The sequence below is a fragment of the Octopus sinensis genome, linkage group LG1, assembly GCF_006345805.1.
Source record: "Octopus sinensis linkage group LG1, ASM634580v1, whole genome shotgun sequence".
NCBI classification, from domain to species: Eukaryota; Metazoa; Mollusca; class Cephalopoda; order Octopoda; family Octopodidae; genus Octopus; species Octopus sinensis.
In genome coordinates, this window is record NC_042997.1 from 54,771,889 (window position 1) to 54,799,388 (window position 27,500).

The 27,500-nt window shown below is 33.2% G+C and overlaps 1 protein-coding gene across 6 annotated transcripts in view; it reads left to right on the top strand.

Annotated features, from left to right (window-relative positions):
- The window catches only part of LOC115219703 (protein kinase C delta type), a 161,656-nt gene that overhangs the window by 118,192 nt on the left and 15,964 nt on the right, over window positions 1–27,500 (top strand). For all 6 annotated transcript variants that reach the window (XM_029789889.2, XM_029789922.2, XM_029789905.2 and 3 more), the window contains 10 exons: window positions 16,545–16,738; window positions 19,129–19,189; window positions 19,685–19,862; window positions 21,374–21,405; window positions 22,445–22,530; window positions 23,682–23,811; window positions 25,066–25,211; window positions 25,686–25,826; window positions 26,694–26,867; window positions 27,413–27,500. The exon at window positions 27,413–27,500 is cut by the window's right edge and continues 4 nt beyond it. In XM_029789889.2, the coding sequence (XP_029645749.1) occupies window positions 16,545–16,738; window positions 19,129–19,189; window positions 19,685–19,862; window positions 21,374–21,405; window positions 22,445–22,530; window positions 23,682–23,811; window positions 25,066–25,211; window positions 25,686–25,826; window positions 26,694–26,867; window positions 27,413–27,500 (1,230 nt within the window). The remainder of the gene's footprint in view (window positions 1–16,544; window positions 16,739–19,128; window positions 19,190–19,684; window positions 19,863–21,373; window positions 21,406–22,444; window positions 22,531–23,681; window positions 23,812–25,065; window positions 25,212–25,685; window positions 25,827–26,693; window positions 26,868–27,412) is intronic.

Below are 27,500 nucleotides of genomic sequence, written 5' to 3' on the forward strand. Positions count from 1 at the left end.
TTAACGATTTCCCTCTCTCATTTCAAGTGCTTCATCAACTCCTTCCATTACCACTACACTTTCTCCTCTTTTCTCTTTGCAAGTGTGCAACATTAAAGTGAAAGTATTTATATACAGGATAGCCTTATACTGGTCATCCTTTTTGCTAGAGGAGATCTGCTATGGTCTTATTGCTACACCACTGGTTTTCAATTCATATTAATCAATTAATATTCAATTTTTTCACCCTTATTATGTGTGTGTTGTGTATTAGCATTCGTATAAAATTGCATCAATCACTTGAACTTGAATAATGGTTTCACTAAAATGGGGAAAATTAACAAGGTTTTTTGTTATTATTTATTATTACTGTTTGACTATTGTAATTAAATGTTGTTGGGGTTCCTCGTCAGGGAAACGTTGTTGTGTTGCATTTGTTAATAAATTGTAAACCATAACCCTCCCCCTTTCGGAGAAGGGGCTTTGGTTATTGTTTTAAAATTGAATTGTGTCCCTGTTTGGGAAATTGACAATATTTTCACACCGTCTTTACGGAAGCATTTTATGTTAAAATGCCTTCGATAGAAGAAAGTCAAAAGTGAATTTCGCTGCAAGCCGTACACTATATACAAGAGGGAGGACAAGATCCAATTGATTTAAATTGCAAGAGACGGGCCTACAATTCCAGTCTGTTATATATTTTGAGTATGTTATCACAAGCGATATCAAGATATAACTTTGTATTTTGTATTTTAATGTAGATGTATATATATATAGATTACATGTAATATGTACACATATATATATACACATATATACATGCATAATATATCTACCCATACACACATACGCGTACCCACACCACCATAGGGGCAGGTGTGACTGTGTGGAACACTACGTTCCAAACACATGGTCCTGGGTTCAGTCCCAATGTGTGGTGACTTGGCATGTGTCTTCTGCTGGAGCTTCAGACCAACAAAAGCCTTCTCAGTGGATTTTTGTACCTATATACTAGGCATACATACATATATACAAATACATTCATTCGCCGTAAACTTATATCATATTTGCCTGAATAATCATATCATAATTCAGTGCAATCATTACAGTACTTTCAAGCAATTCAGCCCCGAGCATCGCCGGGCAATTCTGCTAGTGTATATATATATGTATGTATATATATATATGTATATATATATGTATGTATAGATATATGTATAGTATATGTATGTATATATATATGTATTATATATATTATATATATATATGTATATATATAATATTTGTATATATATATGTATATATATATATATGTATATATATTATGTATGTATATGTGTGTATATTGTCTGTAATGTATATGTATATGTAGTATGTTATTTAATGTATGTATATATATATATATGTATGTATATAGGTGTATATAGATATGTATGTATATGTATATGTATGTATATGTATATTATGTATATATGTATGTATATATATATATGTATGTAATATATATAATGTATGGTATATATTATATGTATGTATATATATATATGTATGTATATATATATATGTATGTATATATATATATGTAGTATATATATATATGTATGTATATATATATAGGTATGTATATATATATATGTATGTATATATATATATGTAGTTATATATATATGTAGGTATATATTATAGGTATGTATGTAATATATGTATGTATATAATATATATGTATTATATATATATATATGTATGGATATATATATATATGATGTATATATATATATGTATGTATATATATTAGTATGTATATATATAGATGTAGGTAATATATATATATGTATGTATATATATATATGTATGTATATATATATATGTATGTATATATATATATGTATGTATATATATATGTATGTATGTATATATATATATTATGTAGAATATATATGTATGTATTATAGTATATATGTATGTATGTATATTATATATGTAGGTATATATGATATGTATGTATATATATATGTATGTATATTATGTAGGTATATGTATGTATATATTGTAATGTATATATATGTTTTATATATATATATGTATGTATATGTATGTAGTATAATGTATGTATATTAGGTATGTATATATATGTATGTATATATTATTGTATGTATATATATGTATGTATATATATATATTATGTTATCTATTATATATATGTATGTATATATATATATGTATGTATATATGTATGTAATATATATTGTATGTATATATATATGTATGTATAGATATATATATGTATGTATATATATATGTATGTATATATATATTATGTATATATAATATGTATGTGTATATATATATGTATGTGTATATATATATTGTGTATATATATATGTGGTATATATATATGTGTTGTATATATATATGTATGTATCTATATGAGTATATATATATGTATGTATATATATGTATGTATATATATATTATGGTATGTATGTATATATAATGTATGTGTAATATATATATGTATGTGTATATATATATGTATGTTGTATATATATATGTTGTGTATATATATGTATGTGTGTATATAATATTATAGTGTATATATGTATGTGTGTTGTATATATGTATGTGTGTATATATATGTATGTGTGTATATATATGTATATATATGTATGTGTATATATATATGTATGTATATATATATATATGTATGTATATATATATGTATGTATGTGTAATATATATTATGTATGTGGTATATGTGTTATATATATAGGTATGTATGTATATATATATGTATATATATATTATGTAGATATATATATGTTGTATATATATATGTATGTATATATATATGTAGTATATATATATATGTATGTATAATATGTATTGTGTATATATATATTATTTATATATATATATTATGTATTATTATATGTATGTATTAATATATGTATGTATATATATATGTATGTATATATATATGTGGTATATATATATTATGTATATATATATGTATGTATATATATATGTATTATATATATATGTAGTGTATATATGTATGTGTATATATGTATGTGTATATATATGTATGTGTATATATATGTATGTTGTATATATTATTATGTGTATATATATATGTATGTGTGTATATATATGTATGTGTGTATATATATGTATGTGTACATATGTATGTGTGTATATATATGTATGTGTACATATGTATGTATATATATATATATATATATATGTATATATATATGTATGTATATATATATATATATGTAGGTATATATATATATATATGTATGTATATATATATATGTATGTGTATATATATATGTATGTGTATATATATATGTATGTGTATATATATATGTATTGTATATATATATTTATGTGTATATATATATATGTATGTGTAATATATATGTGTGTATATATGTATGTATGTATATATATAGTATGTGTATATATATGTTGTATATATGTATGTATATATATATATGTATGTGTATATATATGTGTGTATATATATATGTATGTATATATATATGTATGTGTATATATATATGTATATGTATGTATATACGCTGGAGTTGAACTAGGGACAGCTGATGAAGGGGATTTTTCCTTGTGTAGTTTGTCTTGTACTCTGTTTTTCGTTGTAAAAAAATGGTCTGTTCCATGCTTGTTTTTCCGTTTTCGTTTCTCGTTGAGTTCTATGTCTATTTGTGGTGTCCTGTACTCACGTATATATATTTATATATGCATGTATATATACATGTAGATGTAGGTACGTACATATATGTATGTATGTATGCATATATTTTATTTATTACACTATATATATATATATATATATGCCAGCTGAATGAATTGAAGATTATGTTATATAGTAGTTATCAATAGGTTTATGAGTAATTAGATAAATAGTCCCCCATTGCTTATAATCCTCACTTTTTTGTTGTTGTTGTCGTTGTCATTATCTTCACACTGGTTGTTTTAGAGAAAGGGTCCAATCCGTTTCAGTTCAGTGAGGATTGGGAATGAAAAGAGCAAAAGTGAAAAAGAGAAAGTTAGTGAGAAAGAGATTGAGACAATAGGGAAGAGAAAGAGTAGGCTGCAGAATGAAAGGAAAGTGAAGTGAACACTGAGAGTGTGTTGATACAAAGGATTATGGATAAAAAGTATGAAAAACAGGAGAGTAAAAGAGGGAAGGAGAGTAGAGGAGACAATGAGATAGGAGGAGAGAAGAGAAAAGTGAGTAAAAATGAGAAAGATTGTGTGTGTGTGTGTGTGAGACAGAGAGGGAGTAGGTGTATTAACATTAGTCTAAATATTTTCCTTATATGACTAACTAGGGACAGATTTTTAACTAGGGTGAAAAAATATAAAAAAAAAAGAGAGGGAAATGAAAATGAATAGTGTTTATCTACAAATAGAGTTTATCCATAAATTCACTTGATCTTGGTATGTAAAGAATGTCCACTGGCATTTGCTTTTACAGTACTATTTAGTGTATGTGTGTGAGACAGACAGACACACTCACAGTCAGACAGACAGACACACTCATTGCAGACACACCCACTTATATACATAAATGGATTAGATTGACAGCCTGGCAAGTTCTCTCTTCCCTCTCTCTTTCTTTCCCTCCCCACATACTTAACTGTTTTGTTCTTTCTTCCTCAAAATATTTCTCTCTCCCTCACAAAAAAAAAAAAAAAAGTGGTATATACTCAGTGACCACAACTGAAACAGCATTAGATTAAAATTCTTATCAATATATCTTAATAAATCTATATACACTATTTAAAGGTATGGCGCTGTGGTTTTTGTCTGAGAGAAAATTCTTGCATTGACATGAGTTAAAAACACAAATACATCATCATCATCATCATCATCGTTTAACGTCCGCTTTCCATGCTAGCATGGGTTGGATGGTTCAACTGGGGTCTGGGAAGCCCGAAGGCTGCACCAGGCCAGTCAGATCTGGCAGTGTTTCTACAGCTGGATGCCCTTCCTAACGCCAACCACTCCGTGAGTGTAGTGGCTGCTTTTTACGTGCCACCGACACAGGTGCCAGACGAGGCTGGCAAACGGCCATGCTCAGATGGTGCTTTTTACGTGCCACCAGCACAGAGGCCAGGTGAGGCTGGCAACGGCCACGATCTCTCAGCACACACCCCATCGGGCAGGTGGCCCTGCTCGATCTGTAGGAAAGGCATAGGTAGAAACTCCATAAGATGCACCCAGTGTAAGCTATGGACGCATAAGAGGTGCAGCAACATCAAAGGGAAATTAATTGATAAGATAGCTTTCATGCGCGGCAGATGCACAGGGACAATAGACATCACAAATACTCAGAAAACAGATTCCATCACACTCCAGGGGAAGAAACTAAAAGTAGTCGATAGTTTCCACTACCTGGGTGATCAAGTTAGTAGTGGAGGTGGATGCTCAGAGAGTGTCACCACTAGAATACGAATAGCCTGGGCAAAGTTTAGAAAGCTCCTACCTCTACTGGCAACAAAGGGTCTCTCACTCAGAGTGAAAGGTAGATTGTATGATGAATGTGTGCGAACTGCCATGCTTCACGGTAGTGAAACATGGGCCGTGACTGCAGAGGACATGTGTAGACTTGAAAGAAATGAAGCTAGCATGATCTAGACCCGGGCTGCTTCCTGCACCAGTTCCGCATAGCCCCTGCCCATTCAAAGTACCTTGGAGTCCAGAACATCCCGCTGTGCTTGAGGAGACCTGTTGAGTCAAGTACATAAACATTGAAATAAATATCAATGGAAATAGTAGTTGTGATACCTGTGCCGGTAGCACATAAAAAGCACCATCCGAACGTGGCCGTTGCCAGCGCCGCCTCGACTGGCTTCTGTGCCGGTGGCACATAAAAAGCACCATCCGAACATGGCCCATGCCAGCTCCGCCTTGGCTGGCTTCCGTGCCGGTGGCACGTTAAAAGCACCAACCAATCGTGGCCGATGCCAGATTCCCCTGGCACCTGTGCTGGTGGCACGTAAAAAGCACCCACTACACTCGCAGAGTGGTTGGCGTTAGGAAGGGCATCCAGCTGTAGAAACACTGCCAGATCAGACTGGAGCCTGGTGCAGCCCCTGGCTTCCCAGACCCCGGTCGAACCGTCCAACCTGTGCTAGCGCGGAAAACGGACGTTAAACGATGATGATGATATATATATATATATATGAGTGAGGCAAACATTGTTCCAGTAGAGACTCATAAGAACAGCAGATGTGTTTCAGTCTACTTGGGATTTGTTAATTCTGTGCATCATTTTGTCACCTGCTAAGACAAAATTTGTACTTCAGTATATAGGTAACAGTGAATGATACATTCGCTGACATTGCAGAAAGCTTGCCAAACACAGTGTTTGTAATTGAAACAACATTAGATTAAAATTGCCATCTGTCTATCATATTAAGTGTACATACACTTTTGAAAGTCACGCTACTGTGGGTTTTGTCTGAAAGTAAATCTCTTCTTAGACATTTTATGCAATAAACACAATATATATTGGAGTGAATCAAATATCATTACAGCAATGACTTACAAGAACATCAGACCCGTGAATGTATTATTCACAATAGCTGTGAGTGTACTATTTGCTATTTCCTTATATATTGAAGCATGAATTTTGTCTTAGCAAGTGACAAATGGGCACATGATACTGACAGGTTCCCAGTAGGTCAAAATATATATGTCATATTCATGAGTTACTGCTGTACTAATGCTCACCTTGCTCCAATATGTGTTGTAGTTTTAATGCAACAAGTTTATGAAGAGATTTTTTCCCCCCTAGGATAAAAGCACAACATCATGTCTTTCAACAGTGTGGTTGAGTAGTAAGAAGTTTGCTTCCAAACAGCATGAGTCTGGGTTCAGTTCCACTGCATGGCACCTTGGGCAAGTGTCATCTACTATAGCCTTGGGCCAACTAAAGCCTTGTAACTGTATTTGGTAGACAAAAACTGAAAAAAGTCAGTCACATATATATGTATATATGTGTGTGTGGGTTTGTGTATATGTGTGTATATGTTTGTGTCTCCTTGTCTTGACATCGCATGATGTCATACATTTATTTCCAATATTCTGCGAGAACATATCTGGCTATGGGGAAATATTACCTTGCTTGGAAACAGGCAAGGGTTAATGACAGCAAAGGTGTCCTGCCATAGAAAATCTGACCCATGCAAGCAAGGAATAGTGGAAAGTAGATGTTAAAATGGTGCTAATGATATATATATATATAAAGTATGTATAAATATAGATAGGTATGTAGATATATTGTTTTAATAGACATAGTTTATTGGTATATGCTACTAATAATTTCATGTATTGAAGATTATCTAGGTAGGTTTTAAAAAACTGCCTAGTGTCTTCAATTAATCTGCAGGCTTACCTGCCTAGGTAATCTTCAGTGTATGAAGATAGCTCATACCTATAAACTGTGTATATTAACCAATATTTTTCTTTCACTAAATGGAGTACGATCTTACCTTAAATATGAAGTAAACTCTCTCTCTTATTTATATATAATGATCATCATTTAACGTCCACCTTCCATACACACACACATGTAGATTTAGTAAGATACACACATGATAATTTTAATTTATTGGTGCTTCACTTGCGTTCAAAGTTTTTTAAGGCCTGGCAGTCTCTCTGAAGTACCAGTTTCCGAGATATTGAAGCAGAATTTCATCTTAGCAAATAACAAACAGATGCATTTCATTGTCAAGCCTTTGTAGGGTGAAACGTGTCTGTCATTCTCAGGAGTTACTACTGTAGCAATGTTCACTTTGGTCTGATATATATTGTTTTTAACTCAACATGTCGATGTAAAAATTTTCTCTTAACATTATGCTTTTCAAATGTGTATATACATCATCATCATCTAATGTCCACTTTCCATGTTGGCATGGGTTGGACAGTTTGACTGAGAACTGGCATAGGTTGGATGGTTTGGCTGAGGATTAACAAGCTGGGAGGCTGCACCAGGCTTTAAACTGATTTGGCAAGGTTTCTACTACTGGATGCCTTTCCTAATGCCAACCACTCAGAGTATAGTGGGTGCTTTTTGTGTGCCACTGGCGTGGAAACCAGTCAGGCAGCACTGGCATCAACCATGCTTGAATGGTGCTTTTATATGCCACTGGCATGGGTGTCAGTCAGGCGACACTGGCATCGACCACAACTATGATTTCACTTGGTCCAACAGGTCTTCACAAGCATGGCATAATTGAAGGGCACTTTTAAGCGGGCCAGTTATGCGACACTGGCATTGGCTATAGCTACAATCTTACTTGGTTTGCTGGGTCTTCTCAAGCACAGCATATGTCCAAAGGTCCCAGTTGCTTGTCATTATCTCTATGAGGCCCAACATTCGAAGGTTGTGCTTCACTACCTGATCCCATGTCTTCCTGAATCTACCTCTTCCACAGGTTCCCTCCACAGTTAGGATGTGACACTTGTTCACACAGCTGTCCTCATCCATATGCAACATGTGACCATACCAGCACAGTCGTCTCTCTTGTATACCACATCTGATGCTTCTTTTGTCCAACTTCCCTCTCAGGGTGCTTACACTCTTGTGTATGCACACTGACATTACACATTCAGTTTCATTTCTTTCTAGCCTATGCATGTCCTCAGCAGTCACAGCTCATGCTTCACTGCCATGTAGCATGGCTGTTTACGCACAGGCATCATACAGTCTACCTTTCACTCTGAGCAAGAGGCCCTTTGTTGCCAGCAGAAGTAGGAGCTCTTTGAACTTTGCCCAGGCTATTCTTATTCTAGCAGCTATGTTCTCAGAGCATCCACTCCCGCTTCTGACTTGGTCACTAAGGTAACAGAAGCTATCAGCTACTTCGAGTTTTTCCCCTGGCATGTGATGGAATCTATTTTCTGTACATCTTCAGGGTTTATTGTACCTGTGCATCTGCCACACACAAAAGTTATCTTCCCAGTTAACCTCCCTTTGATATTGCTGCACCTCTTATTTATCCATAGCTTACACCAGGTACATCTTATGGAGTTTCTACCTATGCTTTTCTACAGATCGAGCAGGGCCATCTGCCTGAAGAGATTTATGATTTGTCTGCCTTCCTACTTAGTAAGACTTTGGTTTTTGCTAGGTTGACTCTAACACCCTTCAATTCTAGACCTTACTTCCACAGCTGAAACTTCTCTTATATTACAAATACCATGGATGGTATTTGTAATATAAACATTCAAAATGGGTCATTCCCTCATTTATCCATTCATATCATATTCTTGCACATTTTCTAGATAGTCAGACATTAGTTGGTCAGACACATACAATCACTCACTTTTTAAAAAAAATCTTTCACATTTATTTAAGTGCAAACTTTTACATTAAGCTCATGCCCTTTTTACTTCTTTCTCTTCCTCTTGATGTATCTCTTGATATAAAAAGTTTGACAGAAAAACTGTTAAACAACTTCATTGACTCGCAAGATCAACTGAATGGTTCATAAAACTAGTATTTAGATTTAGTTTCAATGTATTCTAATTAAACAGTTCAAGAAAAAGTGTAATGCTGTAATGTCAATATTAGTTTAATTTCTAAGATGGGTGTGGCTGTGTAGTAAGAAGTTTGCTTTCCAACCATATAGATCTAGGTTCAGCCCCACTGTGTGGAACCGTGGGCAAGTGTCATCTACTCTAGCCTCAGGCCAACTAAAACCTTGTGAGTGGTTCTGGTAGACAAACTGAAAGAAGCCTGTTGTGTGTGTGTGTGTATGTGTATACACACACATCATATTAGCTTAAAAGCTGCACTCCGTGTGAACTTTTAAGATGGTTCCTGTGGAAGGCTAATTGGACAAAACTAATGAGAGATAAATATGTGACTGCAATATGTGTATAATGACTATATGCCCTGGTGGTGTTTGATCAGAGGTTAAGGACAGATGAAAATTACTTCTGTAATGCAATCATTCTATTGTTCCAGTTCCAAGTTGAGAGAGCTGGATGTAATTGTTGATAACAATCTCAGTTGGAGTGCCCACATCAACAAGGTTGATATAGCTCATAGGATGAGCTCCTGGATCTTAAGAACCTTCTGGTCCAGAGAACAAGGTGTCATCATCCCATTTTTCTCATTCTTTGTATGGCCACACCTCAAATACTGCTGCCCCTTGTGGTCTCCTCATACAAAACAAAACATCTTGAGGATTGAATCACCCCAGAGGGCACTCACTAAACGAATTGAAGGCATGACTGATCTCGATTACTGGGACCGCTTTAAAGCCTTGAAACTCTACTCTCTCCAGTGCGGCCGCGAGTGGTACATCATTTGTACGATGTGGAGAATATACCACCAGCATTGCCCAAATGACCTGAACATTAGTTTCAAGATTTGTCCAAGGCTAGGACCATGGGCCATACGTCCCCTGCCCAATTCAAGATCACAACATCTGCGACATAATTTCTTCTCCTCGACAGGCCCTACCCTGTTTAACATTGTCCCAAAACTGATTAAAGAGGAGAAGGATCACCTTTAAACGGAGTCTGGACAGATTTCTTCAAGGAATACCAGATAAGCCACCCATACCTGGATACAACTCACTCAACAAGTCATTTTAAATTCTATTGGATTTTACTCATAAGATATTGGAATATTATATGTATACCATTTATAATAATAATAATAATAATAATAATGATATCATCATTTAGCATCTGCTTTCCATGCTAGCATGCATTGGACGGTTCAACTGAGGTCTGGGAAGCCAGAAGGCTGCACCAGGCCCAGTCTGATCTGGCAATGTTTCTACGGCTGGATGCCCTTCCTAACGCCAACCACTACATGAGTGTAGTGGGTGCTTTTTACGTGCCACCGGCACGGGGGCCAGGCGAGGCTGGCAATGGCCATGATCGGATGGTGCTTTTTATGTGATATATATATATATGTGTGTGTGTGTAGATAGATATATCTATATAAAAGTTTAAATAGTAAGGCCAACAGTTAGTCAAGGCAGGACTATGGCATTTAAATTCATTGAATTAAATCAAACAATAGTAATATAATACAAACTTATATATATATATACATAGGTATACATGAGTATTTAGAAATACCAATAATATATAATAGAATTCTGTACGTGAAAAAACATTACTTTTAAGTGATATGTTTATTGGGCCAGTTTTGCTGTTTATGAATTTTTCATGAAAGTGGATGTTATTTGTATTTTTTTTTGAGAATTCTTCTAGCTTGAGTCACTCTAGAACTAAAGCTAAGGACTCTTATCATACGTTACACGTTACACGTCTTACCTATCTGACCTTACTAATGTCTTTATTTATCTTTTACTTATGAATTTTTACTTCCTCTTCTCATTCTTACATATTAAGAATTTCCACCCTTTCCTATTCATCTTGAACTCTGTCCAATATTTTCTTTAAGATAATGTTTCCTGTCACTAACTACTGATTCATGAACTGACTGTAGATAGGTTTAATTCTCTCTATAGTTTAATTGTCATCACAATCCATTTTGCAATTTGTCACAAAAATTAATGTAATGACTGCAGGATATGCTTATTCAGTTACTAAACATCTATGCAAGAGCTAAATTTAACCAGTTTTTAATTCCATATCATGTTGATTCACTGCTACTGAATGATACTCCTTTCAAGTTAAATTTATGTCTTCTCAGCAATAACAGAATGTGGAACCAGGATGTAAAAATATGGCAGAATTAGGAAGTAAAATAGAATATGGAATTAGGGTGAAGATTAAGTATTGTTTCAAAATAATTGGTTACATAAGTGCTTCTTTTTGAACACTTACAATTGGAGTCACTTCAACAACTATTACATAAAAATAAACAAGTGGTATTACAGTATTTGTTTTTTTTTCTGCTTGTTAATGTTATGTTTTGAATTCTCGCATTGAAATTTTTCGTAAACAAATCCAGTTTATGAAATTCTAGCTTCTATTCTCTGTATGCATTATAAATGATTACTACTGTTTTGCTGATATGTAGTCAAGCTGAATTATACTATATAGGTTATAGAGCTAAGCATTTTACCAACATTTCTTGCCAAACACACACTACTTTATTATTTACTATACTACTCTAAAATTTAGTATACAGTTACCTGTTTATGTCAGTAGAAAATTTGTTGAATATTTGGCTACTTCCTTGAAAATGTTGAGTGATTCTATCAAGATCCCTTGTCAGCTCATGTTGCATAGATTTAGAAAAAAACAACCTACCTGAATGTTGGCTTACTGTAATCCTTTCACACTTAGATTATTCTGTCAAATGTAATGTTTATTTATTCCCTTTGTTTTGGATTAATTATGCATTATTTCGTAGTTTTGAGATTTTAATGATGTGATCATATATTTTTAGAATGACATTGTAGGGTATATGTGAGAAGCCAGATCTGGCCAGTTTGAATTTAAAACAGGAAGGATATTTGAGCATGATATGGCTGGTTTAAATACTAAAGGGTTAACGTTTTTTTACATAAAGAATATCTAATAATGGTCATAGCATTGCTCTTGAGATATGTATTTTTGTGTCAAACATGTTACATGAAAAAATACACGTTTTCATATAGAAATAGATAATCATTCATTTGTTCATTTTATGTCCATTTTTCCATGCTTGTATGATTAGAGGAATGCTTACAAAAGGGGCATTGTTTTACTGCCTGATGCCCTTCCTGTTATCAACTCTTACTTGTTTTTCAAATGAGAGTTTTTTTTTTCATTTCATTTATCATCAAAAACGCAGGGCTTACAGACTATTTATTGACTGGGAATGACATCAAACATCATCCTTTGTAGTTTTCATACAGTTTCCATCTACCAAATTTACTCAGAAGCCATTGGTTGATCTAGTGTCATAGCAGAAGACACTTTGGGATACTTATATCATGTAGCTCTAAAAAATTACTTTATTCTAAGGTATAAAAAAAAACGAAAAGGAAAAGATTTTTAGTAGAATCAAGATCATCATCATCATCGTTTAACATCTGTTGTCCAAGCTGGCATGGGTTTGATGGGTTGACCAGGGCTGGTAAGCTGGAAGGCTGCCCAGACTCCAGTCTGATTTAGCATGGTTTTCTATGGCTGGATACCCTTCCTCACACCAACCATTCTGAGAGTGTAATGGGTGCTTTTACATGCCATTGGCACAGGTGCCATTTGCATGACACCGGTATCTGCTATGGCACTGATTTTGCTCGGTTTAATGGGTCTTCTTCTCAAGTACGACATAATGCCAAAGGTCTTGGTCATTGCTTCTGTGAGGTCCAACGCTTGAAAGGAACTCAACCATTTTGCCTTTGTGAGGTCCAATGCTTGAACAGTGCTCTTTACGTGCCACTAGCATGGGTACCAGTTATGTGACACCAACATCAGCCATGACTATGATTTAACTTGGTTTGATGGGTGTTCTCAAGCACAGCATATCACCAAAGGTCTCGGTCACTAGTCATTGCCTCTGTGAAGCTCAAAGTTTGAAGATCATGCTTTACCACTTTGTCTCATGTCTTTCAGGGTCTACCTCTACCACAGGTTTCCTCCACTGTTCAGCACTTCTTTATACAGCTGTCCTCATCCATACTCATCACATGACCATACCAGTGCAGTCGTCTCTCTTGATCACTACATCTGATACCGCTTATGCCTAACTTTTCTCTCAAGATGCTTACACTGTCAAACATGCACACTTACATTGCACATCCAGTGAAATATATTGACTTCATTTCTTTCAAGCCTATGCATGTCCTTGGCTGTCACAGCCCATGTTTCACTGCCATGTAGCATGGCTATTTGGCACAGGCATCATACAATCTGCCTTTCATTCTGAGAGAGAGACCCTTTGTTGCCAACAGAAGTAGGAACTTTCTGAATTTTGCCCAGCCTAATCTTATTCTCACAATTACCTCCACTACTAACTTGGTCACCTAGATAATGGAAGCTATCTACTAACTCTAGCTTGCTCCCCTGGCAGTTGATGAAGTCTATTTTCTGTACATTTTCAGCATTTATTGTACTTGTGCATCTTCTACATATAAAAGTTATTTCTCTATTAACTTTCCTCTGATATTGCTGTATCTTTTATGTGTCCAAAGCTTACACCAGGTGTATCTTATGGAGTTTTTACTTAGACTTTTTCTACAGATCAAGCAGGGCCATCTACCTGAAGGTATCTGTTATTTGTCTGCCTTCCTACTTACTAAGACTTTGGGTTTTACTTGGTTAAATCTAAGGCCCTAGATTCTAGACCTTGCTTCCATACCTGGAACTTTTTCTCTAGTTCTGGTAGTGATTCAGCTATAAGAACAAAATCATCAGTGTAGAGGAGCTCCCAGGGGCAGCCTGTCTTAAATTCTTCTGTTATTGCCTGGAGAAGTATGATGAACAAGAGGGAGCTGAGCACCAATCCTTGATAAATCCCTACTTGTAGCCTGAATTCTTTGCTGTACTCATTTCCAACCCTTACCTTACTGGTAGCATCCCTGTACATTGCTTGTACAGCTCTCAACAACTACTTCCTGCATTGACCACCAGATAAGGGATTGGGAGACCCTGTCAAAGGCTTTCTCCAAGTCAACAAAGGCCAAATACAGAGGTTTATTTTTGGCTACGTATTTCTCCTGCAGCTGTCCTACCAGAAATATAGCATCAGTGGTGCTTCTCACTGGCACAAAACTAAACTGCATCTCATCTAGGCTAACTTCCTCCCTAATTAGTTGGGCTTTGACTCTCTCTGTAACTTTCATCACCTGATTCAACAATTTGATTCCTCTGTGATTATTTCTATTCAAAGGCATCACCTATATCTTAGCAGCAGTTGACTATGGTGCTATTACATGAACCACTTGATTTACAATACGGGTGACAGATATTTTAAGCATCTCAGCAAGATTCCTGATGGACTGTGGGCTTTCTCTGCCTCCATATCCTTAATTGCTTTATCTACCAAGGTACTGTCGATTTGGGTAGCCAGTACCTCAATTGGGTCAACATTTGGCAGGCTCTCCCCCCTCCTGTTCATTCTCCACATTCAGCAGTCTTTCATAATGGCATTTTCAAGCCTCTTTCTTTACAGAATTATTAAATGCAAGTACACTGTCATCCATGCAGATACATTTCTCTCCTATGACATCATGATTTTCTCTCACACTGTCTTGCGATCTGAAACACTTCAGTTCTTTGATCCTCATTTCTTCTTTTCTGTTACTCTCTTGGCTAGATATACCTATCTCCTAGCTTCCCACCTGGCTATCTGTTACAGTTCCCTACTACCCCCACTCTCCCAGTCTTTCCAGGCCCATTTCTTTGCTGTAATGGCCCTGTCCACCACATCTTTCCACCACCACCATGTTACCCTAAGTCTAGTTGGGGCTTCACACCACCCACAGATTTGGTTTGTAGCACTCAGCAAGCTGTCCCTCAGGAATTCCCAGTTGCCCTCTATGTCACAAGTTTGTAGCTTCTCCTCCCTCTCATCAAATTTCTCACTTAGGATGGCCCTAAATCTTTGAGCACATGAAGGGTTCTTAAGCTTCCAAATCCTTCTTTTCAGATTGGTTTGCTTCTTGGCATCCTTCTGGCCTAGATTCTAGAATCACTAATGACTAGTCTATGCTGGGGGATACATTCTTCACCAGAGAGGGTGAGCTGCCTGGTGAGAATGTAATCAATCTGGCTAGTGTAGCCGCCTGATTGGTAGGTTATCAGCTTCCTGAAGTTGGTATTGCGGATCAATAGGTTATTTGCATCACAGAACAGTTCTTTATCCTAAACACCTGTTGTTGGAAAAATAATATAAAAATTACATTTATAATATAAATTGTTCCTTTTCCTGAAGTGTTGTTTTGGATAGATCCATTAATAATTGGAAATATTCTGGGATTTTCCTCTACAGTAGGGAACATTCTCAGAAGCTATAAGAAGAACAAGGGAAATGATGTTTGAGAAAATTTTCTATTTCTGTATTTGACAATTTTTCCTTTCACTTCTACTACAGTTATAGATTAAAACCTCAAATATTCCAATCACAGATATTTTCCTGCTATATTAAAAAATGCAAATCATTTGTCAATTTCATATTATGTTTCAAATTCTACATAGTAAGTTGAACAAACTTCAAAATTCCTACTCTTTAACCTTTCTAATCCTTGACTAATCTTAATGCCTTTTGAGAAGTTTTAATTCTCTCATCCTGTTTTATACCTGTCTTTTCATTATTTCTCTATCTAACAATACTTACATGGTACTTTTCACAGTTTTCATAAGACGTTTTCAATAATTACACATGGTAAATGAATCTTGTCTCAGTATAAACCGTAACATCAAACAACTTTATATTTTGGCTCTGTCTTCCCATATTAACATAGGTTGGATTGAAAAACAGAAATTGAAGGGTTTCTTTTTCAGTTAATTGCATGCAATAATGAAAAGGTTAATAAAAATTCTTGGTCTATTTATTACCATTCTGCTAATTTTGAAATTATCATGTCATTTTATTTATTTATTCTTAGGTAACAAACTGATTCAAAAGAAGAAAACATTGTACCCTTACTGGAATGCCTGTTTTGATGCCCATCTTTATGATGGGCGAGTTATTGAGATGGTCCTCATGGAACGGCCTTCTCATTTTCTTGCTAATGTCAGTGTCAAAGCTAAACACTTAGCTGATAAATGTCATACGAATGGTGGAGAAGCAACTTTTTGGGTAAGCACATCTATGGCTTTCTTTGATTTATTAATATTAGTATTTTGTTACAGAATTCTTGTTTAAGTATTTTGAATTTTATTTCATAACATAGTGTAATTTTACTTTGTAAATAACTTATTGGCTGTCTGATTCTTTTACAATAGTTTATTAGTGTATAACTTAACTTATTGTATTAGTATTTCTGGCATACCTGTGAATAACTATAGTTTCTGGTTTACCATTCACTAACTACAATCATAAACTTATTTATATTGATTGACCCCCATCTGGTCATTTCATAACAATAATCATCTCCATGTTATCACTCAGCACTGATGCCTCTTACTTACCATTCAATAACTATTCTACATCTAAACACCGGATAAACACAGTTTCTGGCTTTTTTATTTTTGTAAAATATGAAGCTGTACACATACCTAAAAGCTCAATCAACAAACCTAGTTCAGAGTTCAGTTCAATATGGCTTCCATTATTAAAAATGGATTTGAATTTTAATCTTAAGGTGTTAAACCGGTTTTTGTCACTTATCAGTAATATACTTCTAATGCTTGTATCATCATGTGTGAGGTAAAGACGTGTGAGATTTCTAATACATTAAACGTGTGTACATGTTCTCACATCTAGAATAGAGCAGCTGTTGTACACACTACTTCTTGGCCGCATCCAAGAAAGGGCTACCCAACTGATTAGCAGAAGGTCTATCATTAACATGCTCCAGCCTCTCTCTGTCTTTTCTGCCTTTACTATAAAGGCTTTAGCTCTTTGGAACTGGTTGACCCACTTATCTCATTCCCTCTCATCATTCTTACGGTATCCAACCACTCTGGCCCACTACACTGAGTGCTTCCTTCCCTGAAGGTTGACTCTCTTGAACTCACTTCCTGTATTTGCCTGTCTTACAGACATTGATTTTCAATGTTCAAGAGGAATATCATTGGCATCAGTTTCACTGGTATTGAAGGGCATGTTGAAGACCATGGACACTGCCCCTTCTTCAACATGTAACAAGAAAATATTAAAGAAAGAATGCACGCAAAAAGAAAAATCAGGACATTTGTTGATGAAAGAAGACTAAACTGTTTGAAGCATACTTTAAAAAAATAAAAGTGGTTAAAACTCTGAGAAATACATTTTATTTGTATGGCTGAAAAATTTTTTTTATTTGCCAATGAAATTATTTAACGTGTATAGCACTCTGTTGGTTATGTTGATGAGGGTTCCAGTTGATCCAATCAATGGCACAGCCTGCTTGTGAAATTAATGTGTATGTGACCGAGCACCACACAGACACGTGTACTCTTCACATAATTCAGTATGGCACAGTGTAATAAGGCTGGCCCTTTGAAATACAGATACTACTTATTTTTGCCAGATGAGTGATCTGAAGCAACATGAGTGTCTTACTGAAGGACCCAACACATCACCAGGAAATTGAACTCACAACCTTACAATCATGATCCAAATACCTTAACCACTAAGCCATGCACCTTCACATTATCTAAAGTATTTAGACAAATAATCACAAGAAATATTCAGTTGACTACTTTAGAGTGTGTTTGATCACTTTTCACTCTTTGCAGTTCAGATATAAAAGATAAAAACAAAACAGACATTATTTTTAAAAATCATATTATTTCAATTGAAAGTGAATTAAAGACAAGATTAGTTTAAAAATATGATATTTGATTTGTGTAATCCAAAGTCTTCAGGATAAATCTAGTATGATAGAAAAAATGTCTCAAGAATCTCAAATTGTTATGGCATTGTTCTTGTTTGGTAAGTAATTTCATATGAGATTGTGTTGAAACTGAAACAATTGTATTGTGGTGTGTAAAACACGTGTATTTTAATCCAGTGGAATATTGTCATTGAACAGTCATAGATGTGTAATAATAAAGTAGAAATAAATAAATATAGTGGCATATATGTAATTTAAATGGTGATCATGATGCTGTCATGGTGCAATAGTATTAAAACACCTGCGTTTTCAACAAAAGTTGTGTGAAAACTTTGACCTATCAATGCCTAATAAATAAGTAAGAAGGGACATAATAATCAAGATTTTTACTCCAGTATTTCTCACACACCAATCTCAAACTGAGAAAATCTTTATAATCATAGTTTCCATTCCTCATTGGTTCAGTTTTTTAAAACATCTTCCTAGTTTTCTAAACCTTTTCCTATTGTGATCACAACTGACTTCAAACTTATAACTTATGGCAATTACCTACATTAATTTATAATATATGCGTATTATTCCACCTTGGTATCTTGATAGACAAGCACAATATAGTTTAATTGTATGATAACAACATTAAGCATTGATTTAACTAATAAAAGATCATAAAATTATGTTAATCTCAATGATATTTTAAAATCTATTTCAGCTTAAATTGGAACCACAAGGCCAGTTACAGCTCCAAGTTCGGCACTTTCCTGAAAAAGATGGTTAGACAACATTTTATTTCTCTTTCTCTCAGAGCTATTATGCAAGACTAAAGATCCATTTTATTATTTTTGTATGGAGTAAAAATATAACTATCCACTGATTTAAACAAAATATTTCTTGTAATCATTCATGTTATCCATTTGTACCAAATCATTTCATTAATATTCTTTCCCATATTAACAATGTGCTTAAATTATAATTTAGAAATATATAATTTTGATGGCTGATATTATTTTTGTGAAATCAAAGACTGGATTAATTTACCTGAATTTTCAGCAGTAAGAGAGTTCATGTAATTACTACCTTAGATTTATGATTTTAAAGGAATTGAAATATAGAATATGTTAAAGGAATTGAAATGTCTTAGAATATGTTAATAAAATAGGTGAAGAGAAATTTTTTTTTTATTTCATGTGTAATATCTTTCTGTGTTGCTTTAAAATGAACATTTTCTGGATCCATAATAATCATTGATGCATATGTTTGTGTTCTAGGAGTCACTGTAAATCAAAGTAGCTTGACAAGGGGTCAAGATGGACCATGTGCTGGTGGAATCGCCCGACGCCGTGGTGCAATCAAGCAGCAGAAAGTACATGAAGTAAATGGACATGAATTCATAGCCAAATTCTTCAGACAACCTACATATTGTTCGTTTTGCAGTGAATTTCTATGGTAGGTAGTAATATCTCATTTACATTGTCTCTCATTTTCAGATCTTTCCTTTTTTCATTAATAAACTACATAATTACCTAGTATTGTTATTAGTGTTATTTAGTCCAAGTTCATCTCCAACTTAGTAAACTTGTGATCAAAAGCATTCCAACTGTAACCTGCTTGTTTTTCTTTCTTTGGATATTGTAAATCTAGGACTACTCTTTCCAGTATGAATCCACTCCTTTCTCCAAGATGGTAGGGTGGAATATGAGGGCTACTATTCCTAGCAGGTCGAGAGATCATGCAGAGATTTCCTTGTTGTCTCATCTTGCTAATATTATAAATTACAGTGAATTTGGGTTTAATTTCATAATAAATTCCAATTTTCAGAGTTGCCTTTCAAAATTATCAGTTATTTATAAAAATTCAATATGGCTATTTAATCACTACTAGCTAATTAGTTGAATTCTGTTGTGAGCAATGAATAACTGAAATTTTTATTTTTCTTGAATTAATATCTGGAATAAACCAAGACAAAACATAAAAATGTTGATTTCTAAGTTTGATACAAGTAACCATTTTCTAAGTAGAGATGATTGTGTCAACACCAATATATTATCCAAGAAAGGAGGATAGTAACATCAACCTCAGCTAATTTCAGAATTGGTTTTTGTCAAAATCAATGTATTTTTAGCTAATGAAGGTTTTAGAAATTTATCAGAATGAAACAAATTTCTTCACTGAATTCTCTGACTTTGATTAGATGAACCTCTAATGTTTTTGAAATATTTTCAGTGGTATTAGTTTCCAACTATTGTTTATGCAATGAAATATTACTATCTTAACAATATCTATTACATGTTATGTCATAGAATAGCTATAAATATTTGAAACAAAATCTTTTCTGTATTGTAGAGCTTATCAAATTTTCCAATTTTTGAATAAATATGTTGTTGATAAAGCCACAGTAAACATACTTCAGAAATTATTTGTTGAGAGTACTTTTAGAAATGAACATAGTTGAAAAACTGATCATGTAATATAAATCTCTTAGGCATCGGTTTCTTTATCAAAGATCCAAGCTTCAGTATCCATATTTTATTCTACCAATTCAGTTCTTGAGCCACTGAATAGTTTTCTGAACCAGAACATCATCAAATAGTATCATTAAATTAGTGTTGAAACCATTTAGAAATATGTGCTTGATAGCTTAGGTATTATTTCTCCAGAAATGAGCTCACCACTGACAAAGAAGCATGGAGGAAATTCATATTGAAAGGGAAAATACAGGCTGTAAGATGTAAACATAATGATATTTTCTTAAACACATAGCCTTTGTGTTACCTTTTGGCTTGTTTTGGTTACCACTATTTTAAAAGCATACCACCTTAAAATTTTTAAATTATTAACATCTGGCTATAGAACTGCAATCTTTATTAAATTTGTCTAATGAATCCTTTCAATAATTTATTGATACTTAAATTATTTTATTTTATTTTTATTGAAACTGTATTTTTGTATTTTTACAGGGGTTTGAAAAAGCAAGGATATAAATGCAAAGGTATTTTAAAATATTATTATTCTTTGTATTAAGTTCAGTTATAAGAATATTAATACATAAATACGACATTAACCCTAGAAATGTACCAGGTGGTGCTATTAAAATAGTTATGCTTAGGCTATAATTCGCCCACATCTATTAAGGTAGCTCTGCTATATGACGTGCTGAAAATTAAAACCTACTAATCATATATATATATATATATATATATATATATATATATATATATATATATACATATACATGTGCACACACACACAGACACACCTGGGGCTGTGTTAACCTGTTATTAAATTCAATTCTAATTAAATGTTTTAAGTGCTTTTCACCTTTCATTTGTTCACCAATTTTATATGACAATTTTTATTTATAAATTTTGGTTTAGATTATTGAATTTATGATCTTATTGCATGCGCGCGCACACACAAACACACACTTTTTTCAATTTGGTTGTTTTGATTGCTTAAAAAATATAAATCTTTAATTCTGGACTATTCCAATGTTCAACTCTATATAGCAGCTTTTGATATTTAGAATAGTTACCTCTAGCATTCTAGCTTATTTAAGCTGTGTATTTATCTAATGGTGTTTTAGTAATGTTATGTCTCTGCTGAGCTGTGATTCATTAATGTAGAATTATAATAAGGTAATTTGACCTTCACACAATTTAAGATATTACTTCAATTCTACAATGTTACCCATTTATTTTTGAAATACTTCCTATTCTTTACAGAAATTTTTGCCACCCTAATGCTTAATTTGCAACTAGTGATTTTCTTGATGACAGCATAAGGTTGTCTTTTGTATTAGTCATTTTTTGTTTTTTAAAGATAATCTATTTTTATAGTCAAAAATGAATTTTGTAACACTGAAGAAAGGAACAAATAATTACATTGGTTCGTCAAAAGACTGAAATTTTAAATACTGATTTAATTTAATTCTTTATTACTTTTAGTTATTGTTATTAAAATTATATTTTCAAATTGCTCTTTTACTTTGAGATAATCACTGTTGTTTCTATTGAATGCATTTATTTTAGTTTGTAACTGTGCAGTGCATAAGAAATGCCATGACAAAATTCTGGGTCGCTGTCCACGCAGTGCTGTCAATAGCCGAGAAACAAAAGTAAGATAAAATTTTAAATTTTGTAAAGCATAACAAATTTATTAAATCAGTAATTTCTGTTTGAGAGAAGTAAGCTACAATAATGGAAATTTTCTTCATTGTTGGGAATCTTCTCTTCCTAATTACTCATAGTCATCAAACAAATTAGGTATATAAAACTAGCAACAAAATTTTAATTTTATTTGTGTTATTGTTTCATTCCTGACGCAGTGGACACATTGTAGAAACTATCAAATTGGTGGAACTGTCTGAGATTTTGACTTTGTGAAACATGGAAGCAGCGAATCTTTAAAATGATTTAGAATTATTTAGAAGTTGTTTTGCTTTGATTCTCAATGATAACATTAAAATTCATTATTATGAATATATCATATAGAGCTTAAATTTAATTATTTAAACATTCTAAATATATTTGTTTCACACAAAAAATCATTAATTTTAAATATTTTTGATGGGATCACATCAAAACTATACTTTTCAAGCTGATGTATTCATTCTTAGTCTTTTTAATACTTCTGTTTTATACAAAAATATTCTAATTATAGGATTATTCAACCATAGCAATTGATATAAAAGAAAATGAATATTTTTATGGTCATTTGTGCCAAGAAATGTATTAGAAGTAAAGTGTTACATTTGAATTGTAGTTTGGATTGATTCACAAAATAGCTTAGAGGCAATGTATAGGGTATCAGTATGGAGTAAAGTATGAAGAAATCTGACAGAGAATGTAATGTTTTGGAATGTCAGTATATAAATTTTTTAAATGGGAGTGTAATGGTAACTGTAAAATAAGACTGGGTCAAGTTAGCTCCATGGATGAAATTGTAACAATGATACTCTTTATGTGTTTCTGAACTTGTAGTTTCTTGGTTCTCTTAACTTTAAAAAAAAAAAAAAAGAAACCCTGTCAGAGAACTAAATAAAATTCTCTACTTCTTTATACAACAAGAATTTGAAGATTTGCATATGCATCTCAAAATTATCAATAGTTATTGATGATGTAACAGATAACAATATTAAACTATATCAGAAACTGGGAACTGATACAATCAACATTGAGTATTATCAAATCAGAGTCAACTACTTTTTTCACGAAGATTAACTTTATTACAATTAGTAATATATTTTTTATTTTGTATATTTTTCAGATGCTTACAGAGAGATTCAAAATCGATGTACCCCATCAATTCAAAGATAACAATTACATGACTCCTACATTTTGTGACCACTGTGGTACCTTGTTGTATGGTATCATTCGACAAGGTCTCAAGTGTCAGTGTAAGTAGTGTTATGAACTATTTTTCAAGAAGTATGATACAGTAATTGTGCAGTTTGAAATCTGCTCCTTGTTATCACTGAGTTAAATATTCCTCACTTGGTGGAGATCTTACATAACTATGTATGATGACATTCATGTAGGGTACTGTCTTTCATGAAAGTTATTACATGCAGCCTATCATTAGAACAAAGGCCTTCATCCAATGTCAAGGTATATTGAAACAGTTGAGAACTGTGATATGAGTTTTGACACTGTATCAGCCTTCCCAGATACAGGACAACCCTGGGGCTAATATGATCAAATATATTCCTGTTGTGACTGTTTTTTTTGTTTTTTTTCGAAATATGGGACTACAGTTTTCTTTAAGACTGTTGAGTGAGATTTGATGAAAATTAGGCTGCTATTCTTAGTTGATCAGGTGGCCATGTAAAAATTTTTCTAGTTTTTGTTGTGTATTTAGGTAGTAAGCTCATTGCTTTATATCGTAATTCATCTTACAGCCAGGAACAGATACTGGATATAAAAAAATAATATAATAATGAAATTACTGTATACAGTGCTCAGGTGCACCACAACTTGTCAAAAGTGTGTATAAAGCATATGCAGTAATGTACAAATGTCTGGAAAGTGGACAGTGTATGAGTCAGATACATGCTTGCGTGTGTATGGAGGGGAGAAAATCAGGTGTAGTGCTGTCGAATCTCAGGAAGCATGGACAACTGATGCCAGCAGTTTGTTCCATGCTTCAGCAACTTATAGCGTGAAAAAATGTTTCCGAAAGTCATGGGAGCTGTGATGTTTTCTGACTTTGTAAACATGTCCACGGGTGTTAGACAGGTGGAGTTTGAAAAGGTGCTCAGAGTTATTGTTTGTAAGATGGTTAATAATTTTATAGGTGTCTGCCAAGTCAGCTTCCAGACGTTGGAGTTTCAATGTATCCATGTCCAGGGAAGTATTGTGTTCAGAATATGGCAAATGCCTGATGGAGGGTATTCTCTTGGTTGCACGTCACTGAATGCCTTCCAGGCGATTAACATCCTGGGCAAGATTCAGAAATTTAGAAATTTTATCTGATTAATGCTCTGAGCTTTTTGTTGTTTGTATATCAGCTTAAAGATTTTTTTACATCATCCATCTCAGTGTGTGTATGTGTGATGTTTAAAATTCTATTTCTTTTAAAAGTATGTAGATAATTCTACAAATGAAAGACAAACATATACACACATAAATTTGATATTTGTTTTTAATTACAGCATGTGGAATTAATGTTCACAAAAAATGCAAGCAGTATGTATCTAACTTATGTGGAATTAATCAGAAGATGCTTGCAGAAGCCTTACATAATGTTCGAAAATCAGGAGCCCCTAAGAAAACATCTCTTGTGAAAGGGAAGCCAGAGGTAATGTATAATAAGGAATTTTACCTTGGATAATTTTAATTTAGATAAACTTTTATAGAATTATTAATAATCATTAACATCATTTTAATTATTTTATTTAATCTGTTTAATGCTTTCACACTTGAAATACTCATATCTCAGTACTGTACTCATCTGAGTATCACATTCAAAAAAGCTATACTGTCTAACAATATCAAAGTCATTTAGGATAAGTTTTTTAATTGTAACAATGTTCAAGAAAGAATTTAAATCAATTAAAAAATTCTGATGTATTAGTGTTGCTAAACCTGTTTCATTAAGCAAGAAGTTTTAGAAAAGCTCAAACCAAAACTTCTAAATTTAATCATTTCCCAAATAATTTAAAATTAAACATCTTGTTTTATTATGAACTGGCTGTGTAGCTTTTTGTAATTTCTAAATATATAGAATCCAAAAGTGAGCTTTTTATGTAACAAAATCCATGTTTCTCTGCAGGGATCATCACCAAAAACCGCTGGTGAGGACTCTGATTCTGATGAGTATATGCGTTGGGATGAGATGATGTCCTCAGGAAAGAAATATAAACTGGAAGAATTCAACTTAATTCAAGTATTAGGCAAAGGAAGTTTTGGCAAGGTAAATTATATTTCCCATTATATCATGTTGATTAAGATCATTTAAAAATAAATTTAACTTGACTCTTTATAGCTGAGATTTTTATATGCAATATTGATTGATGATAGTATGAGAAATCAACAAAACTGTACAAAATGGAATTTTATTAATGTGTGTTTCTTCAAACTTAGGATGGAAGGGAGGATGTTAGTCTCAGATGAAGAATTTAGCCCAATGTCTTCCAACAGAGTGGATTCTGTTAAAGGTAGCTGAGAGCCAGGTGATGGTATTAAACCAGATGATGGATTATCTCTACCTTCCAAGTTGTATTTAACACTGAGGAAATGTGTGTACTAGAGAGATAGTTGAAGGGTACTGTAGTGACAATGAAGAAAATCGTTCTGGGATTATAATGTTAATGAGTTGACTACTCATTCTGTTTGGCAGAGGTATTTAAGCAGTGACTAGTGGCAGAAACAAAAGTTAAAATGGTTGCAATGCAGCTGTTACCAGTGTCTGAAATCTAGAAATTCAGATGCATAAAGAGTCAAAACAGCTAATAAACATTAACAATCTAAAAGGCAAAATAATGATGATTGTCTTGTAGATATCTAAAGAAAGCAATTTTCATGTAGTTAAACACAAAATAAATAAAATTGTAAAACTATTTCTGGAAGACCTCAACAAATGTGTAAGTAGTCCTTTGTAAACTAGAAGCAAAATTTATATAAAATGAAAAGTAGAGTAAGTCAGTTTCCAGAATATAAAGAGGGCAGTGTTAAATCACTGTTAGAATAAATGCTTATTGTTTGCATCTTAGATAATATACTTTATAATTTGAATGTGGATTGTAAAAAAAAAATACTTATTGTATGATTTCTTACATAGGTTATGTTGGCAGAACTGAAAGAATGCCATACTTACTATGCTATAAAAGCTCTTAAAAAAGATGTAGTATTGGAGGATGATGATGTTGAATGTACAATGATTGAACGGAGAGTTCTTGCACTTGGTGCACAACATCCATTTTTAACACATTTATTCTGTTCTTTTCAATCAGAGGTAAGTAAAATTGATTTTGTTGTATTTAGTAGTCTATAAAAAGGGATAAAATCTTTCATATTAAAATAAAAAATCTCCTTTTGTAACTAACAATTTCCTTTTGTAGCTGTCAATTTTAATTTCCCATTTCTCACTCTCTAGTAAACAATATAGGAACAGCTCTCTTTTAGTTTTCAATGAACAGTTTTTATTTTAACTTTAGTTTTCTTAATGAAGGCATTTTGTATGACAAATGAGTCCAGCAGAACCATATTAGATGTGTGTGTTTATTAAAACTGCAGATGGAAAGGATAAGGTCGCCTGTCAATAAGTTATGTTCAGGCCCTTGTAGCTAATAAACAAATAATAATATTAATTATGTTGTTTTCTATTGCTTCATATTAATTCATCATTAGCCTTCATCTTGATTTAATCAACATTAAAATTTTAATAATATTTTAGTCATACATCAATCAATCATTTTTCAAAGTTAAACATATGCTTTCAGTAACTGTCCAGATATTTACCAAACTACTAAATGTATAATTTTTTTCAAAAACTTTCAGTCACACCTTTTCTTTGTGATGGAATATCTAAATGGTGGTGATTTGATGTTCCACATCCAGAAAGCCGGCAGATTTAGTATCCAGCTTG